General features: G+C 44.7%; 1 protein-coding gene across 2 annotated transcripts in view; it reads right to left on the bottom strand.

The window, feature by feature from the left end:
• ANO6 (anoctamin 6) overlaps positions 1–21,180 on the bottom strand; it is a 503,549-nt gene that overhangs the window by 127,764 nt on the left and 354,605 nt on the right. For both annotated transcript variants that reach the window (XM_086919093.1, XM_086919092.1), the window contains exon 5: positions 16,657–16,935. In XM_086919093.1, coding sequence (XP_086775219.1) covers positions 16,657–16,935 — 279 coding nt within the window. The remainder of the gene's footprint in view (positions 1–16,656; positions 16,936–21,180) is intronic.

Here is a 21,180-nt window from a genome sequence, read left to right on the forward strand (position 1 = left end):
TGGGGATACTGCTTTACTAAGACTATTTCCATGCCTTTTCATAATCGGTAACATGTTTTGAGATAAAATCATTTTACTTTTTTCAATTTGGGTTTTCCAGGCTAGTTTTGAATCCAAGGAGACACCCAAGTAACTAAAATTCTTAACATTTTCTAGTTTGTGTCCGTCTAAAACCACATTTTCCCTAAAGGTTTTATGCGGGTTTATAGCCATGTACTTCGTCTTGTTTGTGTTGATCTCAAGTCCCTTCTCTCTGCAATATGTTTGGAATGTATTCAATAAACATTGTAATCCCTTGGGTGTTTGCGATATAAGTATAGTATCGTCAGCTAAAAGGAGGGTTTCTATTCTTTCTCCCCCCAATTTTGAAGCATAATTTTTACAACCCTCCAAAAAGGATGAAATATCGTTGACGAATAAAGAAAATAATGTAGGCGCCAACACGCAGCCTTGGCGAACTCCCCGTTTTATTGGGATTTGCCTTGTTAATTATCCACCCGGGCCCCACCTAACCGTTGCATAATTATTTCCGTGCAACCTCACGATCTGATCAAACAGGTTTACTGGCAGTCCTAGATGGTTGAGTGTTTTCCACAACAATTTTCGAGGAATAAGATCAAATGCAGCCCTAAGATCTACAAAGGCTACGTATAAATGACTCTTCCTTAAGTTGACATACTTCGAACACAAGCAAGAGAACCTTAGGACTTGATCTATAGTACTTATTTTGGCTCTAAACCCCGCCTGGGAATTTGTAAGGACCTCTTTTTCCTCTATCCAAATATTTATACGGTTTAAAACATGCCTTGCGTATATTTTTTATAAAATATCAATTAAACTACTGGGGTGATAGTTCGCTGGATCACTTCTATCCCCCCTTTTAAAAATTGTAATGATTTCCGCCCCCTCCACGTTTCCGGAATCTCTGCACCAGCAGCTATGGCATTACATAAACAGTTAATATAGGGGCCCCAAACTTTATTTTCATGCTTATATAATTCCCCCGGGATTGTATCAAGTTCAGGAGCCTTCCCATTTTTAACTTGATCAATTGCCAATAATGTTTCTTGTAAGTCAAAATCCAATGAGTCTTCATTTTGACCTCGCACTAGCTCATCATTTAGAAGAGTCACATCGTCCTCAGGTGCTTCATACAACTTAGTAAAATGTTCGATCCAGGTGATCTCGTCTAAGTAAACAGATCCCTTTTCTTTCCTATTTCCTTTCGCCACTAATCTCCAAAATAGCATTTGATCATTACTCTTAGCAGCAGCAAGAAGATCAGACCACGTTTCTTCATCCCAGAATTCTTTGGCCCGTTCTTGTACTCTTTTATATTTCAATCTAGCTTCTTTAACTAGCAATGTATCACTATTTTTAATGGCATGGACTAACTCCGTCTTTGCCATTCGACAATCCTTATTATACCAAGCTTTTCCTGCCAGTTGAGGTGTTCTATCTCTGCGGATCTTTTTGGGCATATTTGTTACCAGCGGAATAAGTTCTTTGAAGAACCCCTTATGTAGATCTAAAAGGATTTCCTTTCCACTGATATGACTGCGTGCCTACAAAAGGTGTTTGTGAATGTATTATACACATTTGCCAATATTTCGCCATGTTCCAGCATATACGCCCATTTAACTGAACGACAGTTATTGCTAACAATAATTTCATCTGTGTTCACGCCAGATGTACTATTGCCTTCACTTGTGCTGCATAATAGTCTACTATAAAAATCAAACTCAAGAGGTCGATGGTCACTCTCTATTCTTGGAATTATGTTTAAATCTACAGCGTACGGCCAGATATCAAAAGATAGGATAATATAATCAATTTTACTCTGAGACTTGCCTCTGCAAAAGGTTGGGGCCTTAGGTACATCAGATGGTAATCGTCCATTACATGCTCGCAGGCCATCCCCAACCGTTAATTTCATAATTTGGAGCGCTAGCACAGTACACGGAACTGTTTTAGAATAATACATTTTAGGGATCTTATTAGCAGTATCTTCCTCTTCTAAGATGTTATCAAACCCTGTTATTGATTCATAATTACAGTTGAGATCACCACCTATTACTATACTTGTCTTTGTTTCAAGTAGCTTTAAGATGGAGTCTATTTAATCTATAGTTATCGACTCCTTAGAGGTCGGGGAGGGTCTATTATAGATATTATATATATGCAGTACCCTATTATCCTTAGTTATTATTTTTTTTGCCAATATATCTAATGAGTCAATACATAATTGCACGACTTTAACATCGAGGGTCTCTTTAACCCAGATGACTAGGCTCCCAGAGGGCCTTCCTCTTACAGAAGGAACTGCGGCCACATAAAAGGTTTTGTACCCTACCCTATGTGGAATCTGCAAGGCCCATGTCTCCTGTAACATACAAATGTCACTCCTTTCAATATAATCATTCCACTCAGGGTCGTTGACATTCCTTCCTAGACCAGCAATGTTCCATGAGATTATTTTTAATATAACAGGACTTTTAAAACCTATGACTTCCATGGACCCATTCTTTAGCCTAGCATCTAAATTTTTATCCTTCCTCATTTGTATATTTCCACTTGTTCCACTTGTTATTTGGGTTGTTAGTATGGTTTCATCTGCACCACTCTCGTCTTCTACTTCAATTTCTCTACAAGAGTCAATAAACAATACCTTATTACCTCCCCCTAGATTCTTCTCTAGGTATGCCTCATGGGAGTTTTTTTATATATCTTTTGGGGATTGTAGTCAATCAACCGCCTCTAAGGATGATAATTCTTGGAACCTATTTAGAATCTCAGGGAATATAGGATTAATTGTGTTCTGACATCTTCCCAGCTCAACAGGTTTGTAAAAATAACCTAATGGTAATGCACAAATACTAGTACTCTGTGTTGGTGTCTCCTCGTGCGCTCTCAACAAGTTACAGATATGTGGGTGCCTAAAGTTTATAACAATGCAATCGCCTTGTACATTTTTTGCAGAATTCCCCACCCACCCTACCCTGCGCACCATCAGGATTTCATTCATTTTGTCGGGGTCGAACTTTTTAAACTTGGAGAGCCACTCTACTACTTTGTTCCTGAGATTGGACCATGTTTCGGTTTGTTCCCTTCTCAGGGCTGGTACACCGGCTAGTACTAGAACATAGGGGCATGTAGCGAGGGTAACTTCAAAACATCAGAGTTGGGTACCAAATCTGTCCCCTTTGGACTGTACATAGCTTGCACAGGACTGTTTCTCCCACTTGGGTCATTCTAGTGCCAATACTAGTGTCTAGCTTCCTCTGTGCCTCATTTTGCCCTAACTCTTCTGTTTCTCTCCTCATCCCAACACTATTTGTTAGTTCCTTTCTGGGCTGCGTGGGAATTTGTTCATTTCCACTAGCTTGCTTACTTTCCACTCGTGTTGTTCTAAGGTCTGCTAACAATCTAGCACCCTCTTCTATTATTTTGCCTCCATCCCCAATCATAGTTCCTAATTGGGCTATGGTTAAATTTAACTGGTCTAATCTGCTGTCCATTACCCTCATTTTAGCATCCATACATTCATTTATTTGGGTCTGAACTGAGTCCAGGGCACCTTTAAAGATGTCCACCGCTGTTTGTTCTATTGCTTTAACTACTTCATCCTCTTTTCTTAAATGTAGGAAGCTGTCATTGTCCGTTTATAACCCGGGCTTCTTCCGGCGTGTCCCGCAACGCGGGAACCCTGCACTGCTTTTAAGCGCCTCCTGGCGCTGTCCGCTCGCGCTGGTAACAAGCCGCAAGTGCTGCCAGGCAGTGTAATTCAGCCCTGGCAGCAGCGGTACTGGCGGCAGGGAGGCGAAGGTCAGCGGTGATTATGAGGGGTCCCGGGCACTCCCAGCGTCTTCCGGTCAGCAGCAACACAAGTAAGTCAAACTGCAGGACTCCCGCTCCACCGGAGCTGAGGTTCCGTGACAATTGTAAGTGGTGTTTTCGACTCGCACGAATATGGTCGAGTCTGGTATCTATGAACCGCAAATGCCGAGTTTAGTAAGTGTGCGCAGTTTCGCTGTGCTAACTTAAACCGTTCGTTTGTTATGTGGGTTTTTCATCTTTACCCACGGGTTCCATCTTAGATACGGCATCCATTTTGTCTCTTGACCTCAAGTAGCCAGCGAACGGACGCTGTCCGCTTCGCGACCCTGGGACTCCCAAGATATTTGCGGAAGACACATGTCCTTTGTAAGTGTCTTTATGACGAGGGGGATGATACTGTAAGGCAGATGGCCCCGCTCGAGGCTCATCTCGCCGTGCCGGTTTATTGTCTCAGCCGTGCATCCCATTAGGCACGTCCCTTTGATGCCTGTATCTCGTGTTTCCCGATACCTCCCCTTTTACACCCTTTCCGATCTCCCCACTGTCTCCGTCTTCCTCTGCACCTGTCTTTGTTCCTATTTCGATCTGTTTTACTGCCGATTGGAATGCACTAATGTTGGGAAGATGGGTTTTTACAGTTGGGAACCGCCAAATGTTTCCGCACTTATGTTCCGGACCTTATGTGTATCAAAGTGACCAAAGCGACCCCTCTGGGGGATAATGGTGGGAACTGGGTTGTAAACTTTTGTGTACCATGTTGTCCTATGGGTAAAAACTGTATAAAAGGAGCGATCCACAGAACCAATTTGAAGCAGTCTCCCCAAGTTGCACGAGTTGTACTTGTCGTGATATCTGTGTTCCCTGCAGCAAATAAACCTTGAATCTTTGACGCCGAAGGAAGTGTCCCGTGTCTCTGTCATTCGTACGCCGGAGCAGGTTACCCACGAAGGTTTCAGGTGTTGTGCCCTGGCACCGCTGGGTCTTAAAGAACCCAGTCCTTCAGTTGGCGCCCAACGTGGGGCTGCATCAGTGGTACCGGTCCAAGCCCGACGATCGTGAGGAACTTCGTGTGAAATCTCCGAGGGAAGGTGCACTCCGCTTCATCGATCCTGTTGTCGAAACAAGTGGCCCGAAGGCTTTTCCCGCGAAGATTCCCGCCTCCTGACGGCTGCGACGGACTGCTGCCCTGACTGTAGACCTGTTTTGGCGCCTGGCGTAGACCTTGGTATAGCGAGACGATTGACGGGCCTTCCTGGAGACGCCATCGATCTTTGAGTTAAGTATTTGTGGGTCGCTCCCAGAGTTCTTGGTTGTTGACACTTTAGCGAGTGTTTTTGTTGTTAACGCTGTGTGAGTGTTTTTGTCGGTGACACTTTGCTAGCGTACTTTGTTGTGTTGTTTGACGACTGCAGCCGCCAAAAACCGAGGGTTTTGTTCTTTGCTGGGACTTGGTAAATCCCGTAACCCTTGAAGTTTGTGAAACTCGGCTAGTGTGCAAGATGCCTGGTCGCAGTACTTTGTTTAGTTGTTTCAGACCTTGTGGTACGGATTCCCGACTGGAGGACTCGTGTCCGATACCTCCGGTTGGAACTCCCACGTATGAACTGTATAGCAAACATGGGCTAGGCCCGATTACTTTTAATGAATACTGGATCAAATATACGAAGAAAGATGGTGACCTTCGCTGGCCACCACATGGTAGCTTCGAGGCCCCGATCTTAGATAATCTAGAGGTTAAGTTGTTCGCGAAGAAGTCAAGGCCGGCCATGTTTGATGCCTTTCGGTTGTGGCGTAAAGAAGCCCGACAGAAAGAAATCAGACAGACTAAACGTAATCAGAGAGATAGTGCTGGTACCATTGTAAAGAAAGCAGAGCAGTTTCAGCATGATAAGGAGGTTAGGGAAAAGGAAGTGTTTGACAGATTACAGCATATGACTATAGATAAATGCTATCCTGCTTTGCCTACGGAGTCGGAAAAGAAGGATGAGGCAGTTGAGGATCCTTTGATGTCTTATCTTATGAAATCGCCACCTCCGTACGTACAGGGTACCACAGCCCCTGTGATTCCCCCTGTACCTGTTCCTGCACCTATTCTTCCTCCGCCTGTTCCTCAACCTGCACCCGTCCTTCCGACTGTTCCTGCTCCTTCGTCTGTTGCTATTCCTACTGCTCCTCCGCTTCCACATACTCCTGCTCACGCTACTGCTCCTGCTCTGTTAACCCCTGCTGTTGTTTCTGTTTCTACTCCTTCACTTGTCAGTCCTGTGTCCTATACTTCTCCCTCTACTTGTAGTCGTAATTCTCCCCTTGCGGCTAGCTTCTTTCATTCGCTCGGACCTGTTCTTGGGTCCGCTGGTACAGATGGTCCTCAGAGACGTAGTCAGCTTCCTGGTAATAGGGAACGTGCTTCGCTATATAATATGGCGATGGGTTGGATGACGCACCCCCTTAGAAATCCACCACGCGTTGTGCTCGACACGTTTTGTCAGTTCAATATACCAACCCAAAGATTTGTGTTCGAGGAAATGTGTAAGGTTCTTTGTGATCAGATATCGGCCGACGCACCTGACGAGGTGCTGACCGCGTTGTCTGATTTACAGCTTCAGTTCTCGACTGGACTGATAGTGGATACTAATGTTCGACGTGCTGTTGAACGATTGCTATCTTTTCGTCCCACGCCCATACCTCAAGCCTTGTTTGTTGAGGATGTCGAAAGACAGCCAGATGAGTCTGGTCAGTATCCTATGCTGGAAGTTCCGCCAGTTTAGATGCCAGGTAACCCCGCAGCTGCTCCTCCGATCTTGCCGTTCTTCCAGAGAGTATGGATACATCTCCCGTGGAAGCGATCAGAGGTGTTACAGGTGAAGCAATCTTTGCCTGACCCTCACAAAAATCCTGCGGGGTATTACAAAGAATTATCGCAGCTCGTAGATGCTACGATAATGAATCTTGCCGATATCGACATGTTGTTTGGCAATGTCGTACCGCAGCCGGTATGGGCTAAGATTCGCCATGAAAACCATCCGAATGAATTAGGTGGTGCTTGGGCTGCCATTGTAGCGGCAGATGCCGGACAAGTTGGTGGCGCTAAGCCCGACCAGCTGATTACTGATCTTCCCCAAAGAATAATAACATTAATGAAAACTCTTATGCCGGCTATGAGGGTAAATTGGGACAAATTGTCAGCTTGTAAGCAAAAGAAGGACGAGAGTGTTTCCGACTTCTTTACGAGGTTCGAGGAGGCATTCATCGACCATAGTGGCCAGGATATGAGCACTGAGGGTGGTCAAAGGTTGTTCGTGGATAAATTTGTTTCGAACTTACTGCCCGATTTGAGCAATAAATTGAGGAATTCAGAAAGTGCATGGGCCGTTTCTACTTCAGCTCAGATATTGGCTACGGCACAATATTATGAGAACAGAGAGAAAGAAGAGAATGACCGTGCTGATAAAAAGACGAAAGAGCTAAAAACTAAAGTGCTGCTTCAGCAAGCGTATCCTCCACGTTCGAATCAGAATAATTCGCAACAAAATAGATCGCAGCCGCAATCGAACCGATCCCAAACTCGTACTGACTCCTCTTCCAAAAGATCCTCGTTAGGATACAACCAATGTGCTTATTGTAGGCAAGAGGGTCACATTAAATTCAATTGTCCTGTTCTAAATGAACGTAATAGTGGTAACTCATCTAGAGGAGGTCGTGGTGGTTCGCAGCAGGCACCACGTGGTAGAGGTCGTGGTGCTCAGAACGATCGCTCAGATAACTCATCGAATTCCGATAATTGTTTTGATCAACGTGGATCGTCGCAAGGACGATCTGCGCAGTACAATGTAGACGATTACTACGTCGATCAGGGAACTGATGACAGTAATTACTAGGACAGCCAAAGACAAGGAGAGGGAGTGGTATCAGTTCCGGTTGATCAGAGAGGGCCTTACGTCGCAGTTGCTACATCGGGCGTCGTTGAGCCTTTTCTGTTGGACACTGGTGCAGCGAAAAGTTCCATTAAGCATTCGAAACTCCCTGGCGCACCTTTGTCTGGCTTAACAAATGTTTCCGTTGGATTCTCTGGCGCCCCTGTTAGCAATCTGTTTCGCGCCCTTTGCCCCTTACAATTGGGCCTCGTGAGCTCGAAGCTCCGTTGATTTTGACTACGGGTTGTGGTGAAAATCTTTTGGGCCTGGATTTGCTCAAACGTTTGTATGCGACTTTGTATTGTTCTCCTGCGGGTGTAAAGCTTACGTTAGGAGAGAGGGTTGTCTCTCCCATGTACTTGTCTCTCGATAAGCTCCCACCGGAATTGAGTTCTCTTCCTGCGTCTTTGTGGGCAACAGGTCCCAATGATGTGGGCCTGCTCGATATCTCCCCATATGTTGTTCAGTTGAAATCTAATGTGCGATTGCCACGTATTCCCCAATATCGTATCTCCCTTGATGGTGAACGAGCACTGTTAGCGATCATTTATGATCTGATCGAGAAGGATGTCATTGAAGAGACTAGGGGAAACGTGTGCAACAGCCCTGTACTGCCCATTTTAAAACGTTCTGATCCTTCGAAACCGCCTGTTTATCGTTTTGTTATCGATCTACGGGAGGTGAATAAAATTGTGGTTCCTCAATTCCCTGTTGTGCCTGACATCACGGCGCTACTGACTCTGATTCCAGCTTCTGCATCGTGGTTTTCGGTGATTGACTTGAAAAATGCGTTTTTCAGCATCCCGATTGCCGAGGAGAGCAGGGACCTCTTCGGTTTCTCTCTTGGTGGACGCAGCTTCCGGTTTAAACGCGCTCCTCAGGGCTACTGTGAAAGTCCATCGATTTACAGCCAAGCCTTGAAGGGTCAACTGGATGCGTTTAGGTTGCCGGTCGGTGCGGCCTTAATCCAATACGTCGATGACTTATTGGTGGCTGCTGATACTCAGGACATTTGCAAAATTGCTACGGTGTCGTTGCTGCAACATCTCTGTGAGTTGAATCATAAGGTGTCCCCTTCTAAACTCCAATATTGTTGTCAAGAAGTAACCTATCTAGGTCACTTATTGTCAAAGGAGGGAAGGAGGTTGACCCCGGAGAGAATTGCAGCAATTGCACGTATGGCTGTGCCAACAACCCAAAGAGATGTGCGTGCCTTTCTAGGTATCACGTCGTACTGCAGGCAATGGATTCCAAATTTTTCATTGCTAGCGAAACCATTAGTGGCTCTTACGTGCAAGGATGTTTCGACTCCTTTACCATGGACGGAAGAATGTCAGAAAAGTTTTTCTGAACTGCGTGATTCATTATGTTCGGCTCCTGTGTTGGGTACTCCCGACTACAGCAAGCCGTTTACATTATATGTTCACGAGAGAGAAGGTTGTGCTTTGAGTGTCTTAACGCAACCTTTTGGTGGTAAGCAACGTCCATGTGCATATTTTTCCTCGACTTTGGACCCGGTAGCTAGAGCATTGCCGAGTTGTTTACGAGCAACAGCGGCAGCCGCGGTCTCCATCCGACAATCAGCAGGACTAGTCATGGATAATATGCTTACGGTGATGGTTCCGCATGCAGTCGATACTCTTTTGAATCGGACGAAAACTCAGCACTTGACGAGTGCGAGGTTGTCTGGTTACGAGTTGACGCTGTTGGCAAGCCACATTCAAATAAAACGTTGTAATGTTCTGAACCCGGCAACTTTGTTACCAATTAGCACAGAGTCAGATGTAGTAGTAGAACATGATTGTTACTTGAGGACCGAAGAAGAAACAAAAGGTCGAGTGGACCTTAAAAACACCCCATTGGAAGATCCGGATGGTACATTGTATGTGGATGGGTCATGCTTTAAGTTGCCGAATGGCGATGTGACTACTGCTTATGCTGTTGTAACGTTGAATACTGTTGTTGAGACTGCAAGATTAAATCAGAATTCTGCCCAAGCTGCAGAGCTGATTGCTCTTACTAGAGCGTGTGCGTTAGCGAAAGGGAAACGTGTGAATGTGTTTACCGACAGCCAATATGCATTTGGCGTCGCACATAGTTTTGGACGATTGTGGAGAGAGAGAGGTTTCTTGACGTCGCATGGTACGAAGATTCAGCATGGCCAGCTTGTGAATGATCATTTGGATGCACTGACGCTGCCTAAGCAAGTAGCGATTGTTAAATGTAGTGCGCATCGTAAGGTGACGGATGATGTTGGTCGTGGTAATGCGTTTGCGGATGAGACTGCTAAGGAGACTGCCCGGAACCTTAGCACTCGAATGTATGTGACGAGTTCGGTTAGGTGGCCTACAGAATCGAGCATGTGTGAGGATACTATCGAGAGTGTGAAAGCAATTCAGAATGAGGCCACCGACACTGAAAAGACGAAGTGGAAAGAAAGTACGGGAAAGTTGGATGCGAATGGTTGTTGGATTGATTTGTCTGATCAGAAGAGATGGATGTTACCGGATGCGTATGTGCTGGCTGTTGTGACAATGGCGCATGGGTTGGCACATATTAGCGCGAAAGGTATTTGCAAATTGTTGTCTCCTGTATGGAAGAATGATGGTATCACGAAATGTGCTGAACGTCTGGTGAAGAATTGTATGGTGTGCATGATGTACAATCCTGGCAAAGGAACCCCAACTCCTCCTGGCAGTTTTGCTCCCCCTTCATGCCCCTTTGAGGTGATTCAATTGGACTTCATCCATATGGAGAGATGCAATAACCTGAAATACGTTTTAGTTGTGGTTTGCGCATTCTCCGGATGGATCGAGGCTTATCCTCTCAAAGACAATACTGCTTTGTCTACTGCGAAAATCCTACTGAAGGAATACTTTCCTCGGTATGGAATGCCTAGAGTCGTGTGGTCAGATAACGGAAGTGAGTTTGTGGGTAGTGTGATGAAGAGTGTGTGTAAGGGCCTTGGAATTAATCAGAAATTCCACAGCGCCAATCATCCCCAGTCAGCTGGTTTGGTTGAAGGGTATAACGGCACCCTTAAACTAAAGCTAGCAAAGATTCAGGCTACGACTGGTCTTTCGTGGCCTGACGCTTTACCCTTAGCATTACTGTCAACTAGGGCGACTGTACATTCCCGAGTAGGGCTTAGTCCCTATGAAATAGTGTTCGGTCGTCCTGCGAATGTGTGGGGGGTTCCTAGGCCAGGTATTTTTCGTGATCTTGAGTACCCAATGTTGATCGATTATCTTCATGACTTGACTGCTAAACTGAGGTTAATTCACCAACAGGTTCACGAAGCATTGCCGACGCAGACGGAGGGTCCAGGCCACCAGCTCCAGCCCGGAGATTGGGTGGTGACGCGGAACTTTTCGCGCAAGAACAACTTGGACCCGAGGTTTACCGGACCCTATCAGGTCCTCCTTGCCACGAGAACTGCAGTTCGTCTTGAGGGGCGGAAGAATTGGGTGCACGCCACCCACACAAAGAAAGTCCCCATCCCGTTGCCAGCAGACTCGTGGGTGAGGAAAGGCATTGCATCAACTGAAACCGAAGGATTGCCGGCGTTTGTACCTTTTAGCGACGCACAACCTGTCGGAGAATCCTCAGTGCAGCAGAGAGACACTGTTGAACGATTGTCAGAGAAGGACTCAAGACCAAAACATTCAGCTGATCAACAGGACGCTGTCCCTTCAACGGATCCTTTGTTCGACGAACAGACACGTCCTGGGAAAACTCGATACTTTTTACGATCTAGCACTAAAGACTAATAAAAGATCCTGCTTTGTTGTATTGACAACTGCATTATCCCGTTTTCCGTGATCAGTTTGAACATTCATATCATTGTAATTATTTTGTATATATTCATTGAGCTTCGTTCCTTACACTTTTTGCTTCCATAGCTGAGAGACATTGTTTTTGCATACATATATATTGTGCATTGAAGGCCGTAGGGCCGCGCGCGTACTTCCTTCTGGATAGTAGGTCTTGACGCTAGGTTAAAGGCCGTCGGTTCCTGGGAACTCCTAGGGATTGACTATTGCTACACAGAACGAAGTGCGTCAAGAAACGTTGCGGACGGTCGTAGGGAATGGCATTCTCGAAGCTGAATGATTTGGAAGGAGCTCAGGCTCATAGATTCAAGCTGCAGCAACTCAGTCGCACCAAATGCTTTATATTCCAACTATTTGTATTGTTTTTGACTGCTTCTGCATTATTGGCGGGTGGGGTGTATTACACGATGTCTTACTTCTTACCTTCTACTACACCTACTCCTACTCCTGACCCTAAACTTATCTCCACTGTTTCTCCTCATTCCTTTCATATGTTACCCGAACACGAACAGGCTAGACGTGTAGAATTCCGAAATAATTCCTTTATTCAGCTCCTTCATCAGCATCAGTTAGTGGTTAACACTACTAATTGTTGGGTGTGTGGGTTGATGCCACATACTACGGATAAGGGAATTCCATATCTGGTGTTACCGTATAGTTCCCAAGGGTCTGCTCGAGCATTTCAGATAATGTTTCGAAGCGCACTGGGTTTCCACCCCATTCGAGAACCACGTTCTCCCTACTCTGGTCCTACCTCGTATCAAAAACCTTTGTCGATAGCAATAGAGGATTTAGATAGCGATATCTATGATCCCTCGCTTATTCCCGAAGAAGAGATACAAGCCTATAGGGTCCTAAGTAGAGGTGAATATAGTGTGTTCACCAGTGAAAAGCAGCTTAAAAGCTCGCCTCCGATATGGGTCGTACCCCACATTGGTAATTTTTGTCTCATGGGTCGTGGTCGAAGATCGCAAGCCCGACTTGGAGCAAGTGCTTGCACTGAAAATTACATCCTGCCGATGTTCTCGTCCCCTGTGTTTCTGGCTGCCAAGGGTACATACTTTATCTGTCATGATCGTGCATACGCATGGTTGCCCGCTGACTTCATGGGCTCATGCTTCATTGCAAATTTGTTGCCTCCGACGTTCACTGCAGATGCCGATTATCATAAGATTAGAGTTGAGCGAGGCGTAATTAGCGAAGAGGATACTGCCGGTCAAGAGGCAGGAGACTTTTTCAAGGGTTTCCTCCCGTTTTGGGGACCTATGGTTAATAGTAGGAACCTGAGACAGTTGACTCGAGTGGTAGAATCGACAGCTAATATTACTGCTAGTGCCCTTGGTAATATCACCACTGAACTTCAGGCGGATAGACTTATGACGTTACAAAACCGTATGGTTTTAGATGTCATCTTAGCAGATCGAGGTGGGGTATGTAAGGTGATCCATTCGAGCTGCTGCATTTTCATTCCAGATAACGCTCCAACTGTCTATCAAGCCATCTCGAGGTTGCATAAGATCTCTGAATCCATACACGTGGATGTAGGGGATTGGACGCTACTTGGATGGTTTTGGGGCCTGATGTCGACTTGGGGTTGGAAGATTCTGATGATCATCGGAGTCGTTGTAGTGTTCCTGTTCACGTGTTGCCTTTGTGTGCAGTGTGGTCCTGCCTTATGTGGCCTCTGTGCTACAACGTGTATGAGACAGCCACCTGTTACCAAGGGGACTCGGTTGGACAGAGCTATGCTACAGCAACATCTCGATGGTCTGATGAATATCGAATATGATTCCGACTAGTGCTTGCCTACATGAGGGCAAAAGGAGCGTCTGAGGTTCCGTGACAATTGTAAGTGGTGTTTTCGACTCGCACGAATATGGTCGAGTCTGGTATCTATGAACCGCAAATGACGAGTTTAGTAAGTGTGCGCAGTTTCGCTGTGCTAACTTAAACCGTTCGTTTGTTATGTGGGTTTTTCATCTGTACCCACGGGTTCCATCTTAGATACGGCATCCATTTTGTCTCTTGCCCTCAAGTAGCCAGCGAACGGACGCTGTCCGCTTCGCGACCCTGGGACTCCCAAGATATTTGCGGAAGACACATGTCCTTTGTAAGTGTCTTTATGACGAGGGGGATGATACTGTAAGGCAGATGGCCCCGCTCGAGGCTCATCTCGCCGTGCCGGTTTATTGTCTCAGCCGTGCATCTCATTAGGCACGTCCCTTTGATGCCTGTATCTCGTGTTTCCCGATACCTCCCCTTTTACACCCTTTCCGATCTCCCCACTGTCTCCGTCTTCCTCTGCACCTGCCTTTGTTCCTATTTCGATCTGTTTTACTGCCGATTGGAATGCACTAATGTTGGGAAGATGGGTTTTTACAGTTGGGAACCGCCAAATGTTTCCGCACTTATGTTCCGGACCTTATGTGTATCAAAGTGACCAAAGCGACCCCTCTGGGGGATAATGGTGGGAACTGGGTTGTAAACTTTTGTGTACCATGTTGTCCTATGGGTAAAAACTGTATAAAAGGAGCGATCCACAGAACCAATTTGAAGCAGTCTCCCCAAGTTGCACGAGTTGTACTTGTCGTGATATCTGTGTTCCCTGCAGCAAATAAACCTTGAATCTTTGACGCCGAAGGAAGTGTCCCGTGTCTCTGTCATTCGTACGCCGGAGCAGGTTACCCACGAAGGTTTCAGGTGTTGTGCCCTGGCACCGCTGGGTCTTAAAGAACCCAGTCCTTCAGAGCCCTGCACTCCTTTTAAGCGCCTCCTGGCGCTTTCCGCCCGCACTGGTAACAAGCTGCAAGTGCTGCCGGGCAGTGTAGTTCAGCCCTGGCAGCAGCGGTACTGGCAGTGAGGGCGGCGGTGCAGACGAAGGTCCGCGGTGATTATGAGGGGTCCCGGGCACTCCCAGCGTCTCCCGGTCAGCAGCAACACAAGTAAGTCAAACGGCAGGGCTCACGCTCCACCGGAGCCCTGCACTCCTTTTAAGCGCCTCCTGGTGCTTTCCGCCCGCGCTGGTAACAGGCCGCAAGTGCTGCCGGGCAGTGTAGTTCAGCCCTGGCAGCAGCAGTACTGGCGGTGAGGGCGGCGGTGCAGGCGAATGTCCGCGGTGATTATGAGGGGTCCCGGGCACTCCCAGCGTCTCCCGGTCAGCAGCAACACAAGTAAGTCAAACGGCAGGGCTACCACATTTGCAACAACGATCTGCTCTCATCGAGGAGTGTCTGCTTACAGACAAGGTATTTCCAACAATCCTATACAGGTTTCTATATTACATAAAGATTGGGAAATAAAGTCAGGAATATCTCCTAGATCTGCAGAAAATGTTATTTGCTCCTAATTAGTCATTGGGTGGTATGCCAGCAATACATATAGAAAAATGTAATATAGTGATTTTAATCATAACAATATATTTTGCTCCTATATTATCCTTTGCTCCTCAAACAAACATTGTATCACAAGCTGAAGAAGCAATTAAACAATTCATAGCAGTAGCAGATTTGGATTAGTGTTTAGCTCTGTACTTTGCATCCAGAGCCCTGTGTTATAGTTCCATCTTTGGGACTTGGACATATTGTTTGATAATGTGATTATTACATTAGCTCCTAGAGTCTAGAACTGCAAACAAGTAATGTTACATCCAGTTGTGAAAATATGTGATGCAGTAAAAGAAAAACTGTTCACTATCTCGTAATATCCCAATAATACGTTAATACATCAGTGACAGTCCTAGTGTCAATGGAACCAAGCAATACCTGGCTTGTGAGTTCTAAATAGGGTGAACTAAGTCCTAGGTTGGTTGTGTTACGGTTCTGGAGGACCTGGCCTACCAGTTGGGGCTGGACTGTTCCCATTGGAGCAGCATTAAAACTGATTTGCATATGGATGGTTCCAATCTGAGGTGGCATGGTGGGAAAATAACTATGGGTTGGGATGAAGCCCTGAGAAAGTACCAGTGGCTGAGATTAGTTCAAGCATTCCATCCATCACTTTTTTTGTATTCTTTACTGTGTCAAAGCCACCGATATCAGCATATTAGATAGATGTAATAGGTGTTTCTCCTTTTCATCTGCAGTAGGATGCGAAGATACAGAGATAGGATTATATATTTTGTATTTTCTTTGAAAGATATAGGATCTGCTGCTAAAATCGGACTTTTAGGAGAGTCATTTTAAGGTACAAATGTCAGTTTGGGTTTATCTACATGTATTCATATTTATTTAACAGTAACAAAGGTAATTCTAAAAGCTAGATTTACTTATCTCACCTATCTTTAGAATTGTGATTCTAAAAATAAAGGCAGGATTATGCTAATTACCAAAAAGCACTACATTTGGGCTCATGATAGAATGAAATAAGAATATTATCATTCTTAACAGCATTTAAGAAGATCCGGTCATTAAAATGCACATATCCTCTGCTACTCATTTCACCCGCAACTTGCCCAATATATGCGTCTTTGCAAATTTGTTTCTATAGAGAGTCTACTAGATTTGTAAATCTTTGCTAAATGCCTTTCTTTTCATTTGTATCCAATCAAAGTTAAAATAAGCCAATAATCACTGCATTATGCAGTGTAGTCTAAGATCATTTTTTGTTACAAAATGTTTTTTGGACACAAAATAAAAACATTGAGACTTGAAATGGTTTTATTTAATCCATTTCAGAAAATATAATAAACATTACTGTTTCTCGGCCAGGCACATTTACGGACACATCCCCTGAGTTTTTGGCTATAGCTCCCTAAGACTACATAAGTGGCATTTGTATGCCCCTACACATAATCCTGAATTTATACTACAATATAATATCTGTAAATGTACAAGATAAGCTAAACATATGTTGTCGATGGTTACATTTAGTTATGTGTAAGAATGTAACAAAAAAATCAGTATAAGCATTTACAAACTTCAAATTTGATTTTGTTCATATCAAGGTTTAAATAGCTGTCTTTCGCAAAACACCCTACAATTCGTTTTCTTGAGTTACGTTTTAAACATAGGAACTCCGTCTGGCTTATCCGACTTTAAGGACATAACACATGTGCTGTCAAAATGTAAACTTACAATTCGACTTCTCGTTGATGGGTTAAAAAACTGGTCTTTGTCAGGAATGTGGAAGTCTTGCAGCCGGTCCTTCTCAAATGGAGCAGTGAAAAAATCTTGCTCTGGCTTTATAATATATTCACTGACTTTGAAAAATTTTGTGAACCAACTGAAGGGCGAGTCGGGTACTTGCAAATCATTAGGCTTTAAAGGGAGCTTGATATGCATAACCTCGGCATACGTGCAGAGGACGTCCCACGGTGCATGCACTTTTACAAATATCAGCTTCTCATCTACAACCTGCAAAAGAGAAATGCACATTGTCAGGAGAACGAACGTTATATTTTATTTTTTTGTCTTCAGAATAACAGGTGTTTTTTTATATTGCATGAACTGTTACAGTGTAAGCCTTTATGAAATATATTATAAAATATGATCATTATTAAAGCTTTTCTAATTTCGAATAGAATAGCGTGCTCAAGTCACAGTAATTAATTCAGTTAATATAAACCTTCTCTAGATATAATTAAAAAAGGGTTCATTGGGATACTTTTTCAAAGTTATAAAAGTGCATTTCTTATTTAGAACAGGAATTTCAGGACATTTTGCTAGGAAATCACCCTTTTCTGTGTGGTCAAACTAGATTTTTATGGCCCATATATTTTTGATGGTTTTAGAATTCTGTGCATTTTACCGCTGCTAACCAGTAGTAAAGTGCATGTGTACCTCATTTAACTATGATGAAATTGTTTTTTTCCTAATTGGCAAATTTAACTTGCATGCAGGTTCCCAGTATAGGGTGTACAAAGTGTACTCAGGGACTGGAAGCTAAATGCCACATGTGGACTGCAACACATATTGTTCAATGCACTATAATGGCAGTGCAAACATGACTTTTGTGTTGTTACTCTGTCCCTCATCACTGTTCCATTGAAAATTGCTTCTCTATATATTTTACAACATGTTCGCATTTGTACTCTTTTGCGTTTGGATCTTTATTTTTTCTGCATCACTGGAACTTGGATTCCTCCATTTAGTGCCAAGGCTTCTGCGTCTGTCGTCTTTTTTGCTTTGTCCCCACAAATTGTGGCTTGGAGACAGTATTAGTATTCAGGTCAGTAGGTTCACCTCTGGTGAATTTATTCTGCAATGCTTGACTTACCTCTCAGCCACCCCCCACCCCTATTGGTGCTACGTTTCCTCGCTCGCCCACATCTTCTCAATTAATTCTGCACTGATGCAGCTGCAACTCTTTCTCTCACTGTTTGTGACTACCATTTCCTGTCTTTCACTCCTTATCAATTCTTATTTCTCCTAGTCTTTTTTGTGGGCACTCTGTCCTTTACAAAGTTGCTTTGCTGCTGCGATTCAGAAAAGGGGATGGTGATCCATCACCGTTATTTAGCTCACTGCACCATCCCAGCTCAGAACCTGGCTATATGCAAATTAGTCTGTCCCTGGCCCAGTGCATCATGGGAACAGGGCAGACCAAACTACCAAGCCAATTCTTCACCAGAAAGGAGACAAGCTTCCGGGGACCGGTTTCTGGCATTTCAGCCGTCGTCGGCCCGGCTTGCTTGAATCCTGATGGTGCAGTGACAAGGGACTCATGTCTGAGTATACCCTGCCACACCTATAGTGGCCAAAAACGATTCAGAAAAGGGGGTGGTGATGAACAGAGTGTCTGAATTAAGCAGACCACTCTTACCCAGTCCAAAGATCAGGGCTTGATCCATCACCGTTATTTAGCTCACTGCACCATCCCAGCTCAGAACCTGACTATATGCAAATTAGTCTGTCCCTGGCCCAGTGCATCATGGGAACAGGGCAGACCAAACTACCAAGCCAATTCTTCACCAGAAAGGAGACAAGCTTCCGGGGACCGGTTTCTGGCATTTCAGCCGTCGTCGGCCCGGCTTGCTTGAATCCTGATGGTGCAGTGAGCAAGGGACTCATGTCTGAGTATACCCTGCCACACCTATAGTGGCCAAAAACGATTCAGACCTCGAAATATCTTTAGTTTATATCACAGTAGGAACCCTTTGGTCTTCTGTTGTTACCAACTGGCTTGCCTACTAGTACTGGCTCTGCTTCTTTCCTTCTTCCTGCCACCTCATTTTCAATTTGTTTTCTTGAAGATGTCACTTCTCAAACACTTCATCGAACTGATAGAAACAGAAAACAATCCCAGTTTACATCTGAACCCCCGTTATGTACTGGACACTGCAATAGAGGCATACGAGTCTGCTATACCAACTATTAAGCAATTCAGCAATTTTAGACAGAGCAGAACACTGAGCTTTGTCCTTTGGTTGTCCACACTAGTAAAGAACGCTGCTGAGCAGTGCCATATAGATGGAATGTGTCCGAGTGGGTGAATGCCCAATGTAATTGGGGCCCACCCTCTTTCTCTGGCCAGTCTGTAATGTAAACTCCTTCAACACACCCAGTAAAGAAATGAACAGGAACACTTAGATTAAGTGCGTCTATATACTGTTCTTACTCAGGGAGGTTTTCTAGAGATGAAGTACCTGGTGATATCCAAACTAGACTATGGACACATGATTAATCTGGGCCTTCCTCAGTATATGAAGAGTTGCTTTTAGAATACAGTAGCCAAGGTGCTGGCCAGAACCCGTTCACGGGCTCGTATCATTTCAGTGCTTTGAACATTATATTGATTGATTGTGAAATGTGTACTAAACATAAGGTTCTATCCCTTGTCCATCAGGCCTCTGTGGTTGGGAGTTAATTTTCTCTGTAAAAATGATGCATTTATGAACCTGCTAGCAAGCTCGATTTTCTATGAGATCTGGACAAGTTCTAGTTTCTTCTGTTCGAATATCGAGCAGTACATTACCTGTCCACCCTCCAATGGAATAGTTTTCCATTCAGTTCCAGAAATAATGGCAACTTTCTGTACTTCAGAAATAATCTTTAAACCTTTACCTTTTCATTCCAACTTTACAAGTGACGCTGCAATGAGCAGTTCCAGTTTCAAAGCCAAAAGACCTCCTTTGAACCTAACTCTATGTAGGCACAACCTAAACGTAAGCGCCTCTTAGTTCTTCAGCCTACTCGGTTACTACCAGGTAGGGGTGACCTCTAAATATGGCAGGCGGCCCTCTGCCTCGTTGGGGGGAACAGTGAGCCTAAAAAAGGCCCTTTATCCTGCCATAGACAGGAGCAATTTACATGGGTGTCAGGTGGGAAATTACCTGCAAACTCTCACTGCCAGAATGAGCCAATTTGCAAGATATTGTTGTAGAAGGAACAAGAGATCCACAAGGGCCTGGATTCTGCCTAATTCACATTGATGAGTTATTTAGACGGAATATCAGAAACAAAAAAATCGTGGGACAAAATATCTTGTCAAGAATATCAAGGATAAAAATATTGTGAAGGTAATTTTCTACAGGTAAGCAAAGTTTTACTATATAAAACTTCATTCATGGTGTTTTGACCAAGTATCGGATTAGAAATATCATGCTGCAGAAATATCGAGAAAAAAAATATTGTGATAGAAAAATATTGCATTGCAGAAATATCGTTGGAATTGAATTTTGATTTGTAAAGCGCATGGCTGCCCAAGAGCGTCCCAGCGCTGCCTAACAGGTAACAGAAAACTCAAAAGGAACCGGAATTTAATGTGTTTTAGGGAAAAGAAAAGTTTTAAGCAACTTTCGGAACTTAAGGTGGGAAGGTTCAGTCCGAATATGCCTAGGGAGAGCGTTCCAGTTTTTTGCCGCATTTACAGAAAAACGGCGGCCTCCTGTGCGGGCCTTCCTCACTCTAGAAACTATGGCAAGATTATCCAGGTCCGATCGGAGGGCCCGAGGGGGTCTGTAGGGACAAATCAGGCTCCTCAGGGCCGAAGGACCTTTGCCTTGGAGTGTCTTATGGGCAATGCAAGATGATTTGAAGGCGATTCGCTCACAAACTGGAAGCCAGTGGAGAGCTCTCAGCAACGGTTTGGCAGACGCTCTTCTTGGGGCCCCCATAAGCATCCTGGCAGCAGCGTTCTGCACCCGCTGCAAGATATTAATGGTGGCTTCTGGCGCTGCCAGGAGTAGGGCGTTGCTATAGTCCAGTCTGGATAAAATTAATCCCTGGATCAATAGTTTCCTGGACTGAAAGGGCAAGAGAGGGAGAACTTTCCGCACTGCCCGAAGCAGGCCGAAGCACAAGCCCGCGACTTTCTGGGCATGTGTCCTAAAGGTTAGTTAGGGCTCAATCCAAACCCCTAGGCTTTTGATTTTCTCTTTCGGTAGAGGCAGCTCGCCCATACAGGGCGGCCAAAAGGCTTTGGGCAGAGATGTAAATTGATGGCCCAGGATCAGGATCTCAGTTTCTGCTCCGTTCAGTTTGAGCTTTGAGCTGGTCATCCAGGAAAAGATTCCAGTGAGGCAGGCCGAAAGGTTATCCGAACATCCCACTTGTTGCGTCAGCGAGACGACTAATTGGGTGTCTTCTGCGTAGGTGACGGATTTAATCCCGAAAGGGGCTACTACCTCCTCCAGTGGGGCCATATAAACATTAGTGTTA

This window comes from Lissotriton vulgaris, chromosome 1_1 (assembly GCF_964263255.1).
Source record: "Lissotriton vulgaris chromosome 1_1, aLisVul1.2, whole genome shotgun sequence".
Classification (NCBI taxonomy): domain Eukaryota; kingdom Metazoa; phylum Chordata; class Amphibia; order Caudata; family Salamandridae; genus Lissotriton; species Lissotriton vulgaris.